This window comes from Sinocyclocheilus rhinocerous, unplaced genomic scaffold (genome assembly GCF_001515625.1).
Source record: "Sinocyclocheilus rhinocerous isolate Xijiao unplaced genomic scaffold, SAMN03320098_v1.1 scaffold46333, whole genome shotgun sequence".
In the NCBI taxonomy this organism is placed as follows: domain Eukaryota; kingdom Metazoa; phylum Chordata; class Actinopteri; order Cypriniformes; family Cyprinidae; genus Sinocyclocheilus; species Sinocyclocheilus rhinocerous.
Genome location: NW_015658455.1, coordinates 1 through 2,333, shown reverse-complemented (window position 1 = coordinate 2,333; position 2,333 = coordinate 1). Strand labels below are relative to the sequence as shown.

The 2,333-nt window shown below is 37.5% G+C and overlaps 1 protein-coding gene across 1 annotated transcript; it reads right to left on the bottom strand.

Annotated features, from left to right (window-relative positions):
* Positions 1 to 13: 13 nt before the first annotated feature.
* LOC107722169 (coiled-coil domain-containing protein 149-A-like) lies at positions 14 to 1,838 on the bottom strand (the record flags this gene model as incomplete). The annotated part of the gene is made up of 5 exons (XM_016530422.1): positions 1,651 to 1,838; positions 1,520 to 1,558; positions 1,314 to 1,421; positions 440 to 556; positions 14 to 262 (listed from the first exon to the last, which is right to left on the bottom strand). Coding segments are annotated over exons 1-5 (573 nt in total), but the record flags the coding sequence as incomplete, so codon positions are not given.
* Positions 1,839 to 2,333: the final 495 nt, after the last annotated feature.

Sequence of the window (2,333 nt, the reverse complement as noted above, 5' to 3'; positions counted from 1 at the left end):
ACAATGAGGAGGCCTTGGAGTCAAAATGGTTGAGAACCACTGCATTACACATAACGAAGATCTGACGAGCGACATTAACACTCCCTGACTTGTTCTCCATGCAGAGGGCGTCCACATCGATGATACGCTTCTCCTGGCCGCCCAAGATGTGGTTCAGCTCGAGGTTGAGACGTTCAGCCTTCTCCTTAAACACGGTCCTCTCTGCCTTTACATCCTGCAGTTCATCGCTCAGCGTCTTCAGACTGTGTTCAAGCTCTTCTCTCTTAAAATAATAGTGCCAGTGGATATTCTCACAAAGTGCTGTATTTGAATTACTATCATATACTGAAAACATGAATAGGTCACCAGAGAGATCATGAAAAATATGTTGTTCTTATTCACTTGAATTGCAAGAAGTGAGGATGGGAATCATATAAAACCTAAACGTATAAAGACGCACATGCAGTGCTGCCTTCTCCAGCTGCCTGACCAGATCCTCGCGCTCGTGAGCAGGGAAATGTCTGACCCCGACTTCATCGTCCCCAAGCCTCTGTTTGGTGATGGTCATTCTTAACAGCTATGAAGGGAAGATGACAGCAGGGATGTGAAAAGCTTATTATATATTTGTATATCAATTTGTCCATGTATTTTCATGCAAATTTTGGGATATTGCATTAAAAAAAAACAATGGATGAAAACTCCAAGATGTGCATAAAATCTTAACATGCACCTAAAAACCTACGCACTCAACTGAGGTGGATTATTTTGTAATGTATAAAAAAAATAAATAATTCAATGCACATAAATAATGCAATGCACATAAAATGCAAAGGAAACACAGTTACCAAATAAATTCTTGGATGTGCAACAAAAAACCCATGTGACCTTGCCACAACATATCATGTGATTGGATAACTGGACTAGCCAGTGTCATTGCACACCATCTCAAATATTGTTATAGTTGTTCTGAAACGCCTAAACCAAAGTCTGTCATCAAAATTGGATTTGGTATAATTACCTACCAGTACTATCTCACACGATTGCACACCCAAACATCAGGACATCCGAATGCAAAAATAACACAACAGGGTTTGTTTATCGTGTCTGGAAAAAAAGTTGCATGCTTCCTCATTTCCAACAACTTTATATTATTTTATTAGTGATACTTTGTGCCATTTTCACAGGACAATGTGACAATGTTGTGCTACTGAACACATGGGATGGAAGCGCTGCTTTATTCAAAAAAGTTTTATGCAATATTCCAATTTTTTTGCACAAGCTAATTCACATCTTTGGATGGAAACATAGCCGTTTTTGAATAGTTTTATGGGTACCTTATTGTCTCCCTGTGTCTCGCTGAGTCTCTGAGTCAGTTCCTTTATCTCGTCGGCTAGCTTCTTGTTTCTTTCCCTCGAATCCATTAACAACTGAGCCAGATTGACCTGAGAAAGAGAGAGAGAGAGAGAGAAACAGAAATGCAGAGAGAAGGAGATAGTAATTTCCTGCAAGAACTTGAAAAGTGAAATATCACACTCATCACCTGATTACGTTTTTCCGGTGGAAGTGAAGAGTCGCCATCCTGAAATTCATTATAAAACATACTGATGAACTATGAAGCCAAGAAACCTTTAAATAGACATAATAACGCATAGTAAGCATGCAGAGACACACAATGAGTTCTCTGTATTTCTTCTTCAAGCTCTGGTGTGTCTCTCGCAGCTGGTTGGCCATCAGTTTGTACTGGTCTCTCTCCTGCTGACAGCTGTCCAGCTCTTTGGACAGAATGAGGAGCGCGTCCTTCTTGCTCTCCAGCTTACACTTGCATATCAAGAACTGCAGGAATGAGTCACAAAAGCATGAGTCACAAAAGAAAAAATAATGGCAAAAATAAAAGCATTATAATTAAGCTATACTAGATAGATTAGACAGAAAGACTGATAGATGGATGGATGGATCACTTTTTTTTTTTTTTTAAGAGTACTACATCACTTTTTAGGACTGGGATATGACAAAACATTTCCTTGAATAAAAAACGCATTTCATCTAAACTGAAAACAAGAAAACAATTCAGCAAACCAATATTAATTCATGACATTTTGGCTATTTATCATTGCCTTTATTCAGAAAAAATATTAGCAAAATCAAAAAATGTAGCCGGTTAAAATTTGGCTGGTTTGACACAGAATGACGCAATTATAATTTACTCCAATACTCCAATCTTTGTTTTATTTACAACCCCAAAAATTTAATTTTATACTGTATATATATACAGTATATTTAAAAAAAAAATTTAAGTGACTGATCATTTCACTAGTGGTTCTTCATCAACTTCAAAGATGACTCAAACAAGCTAA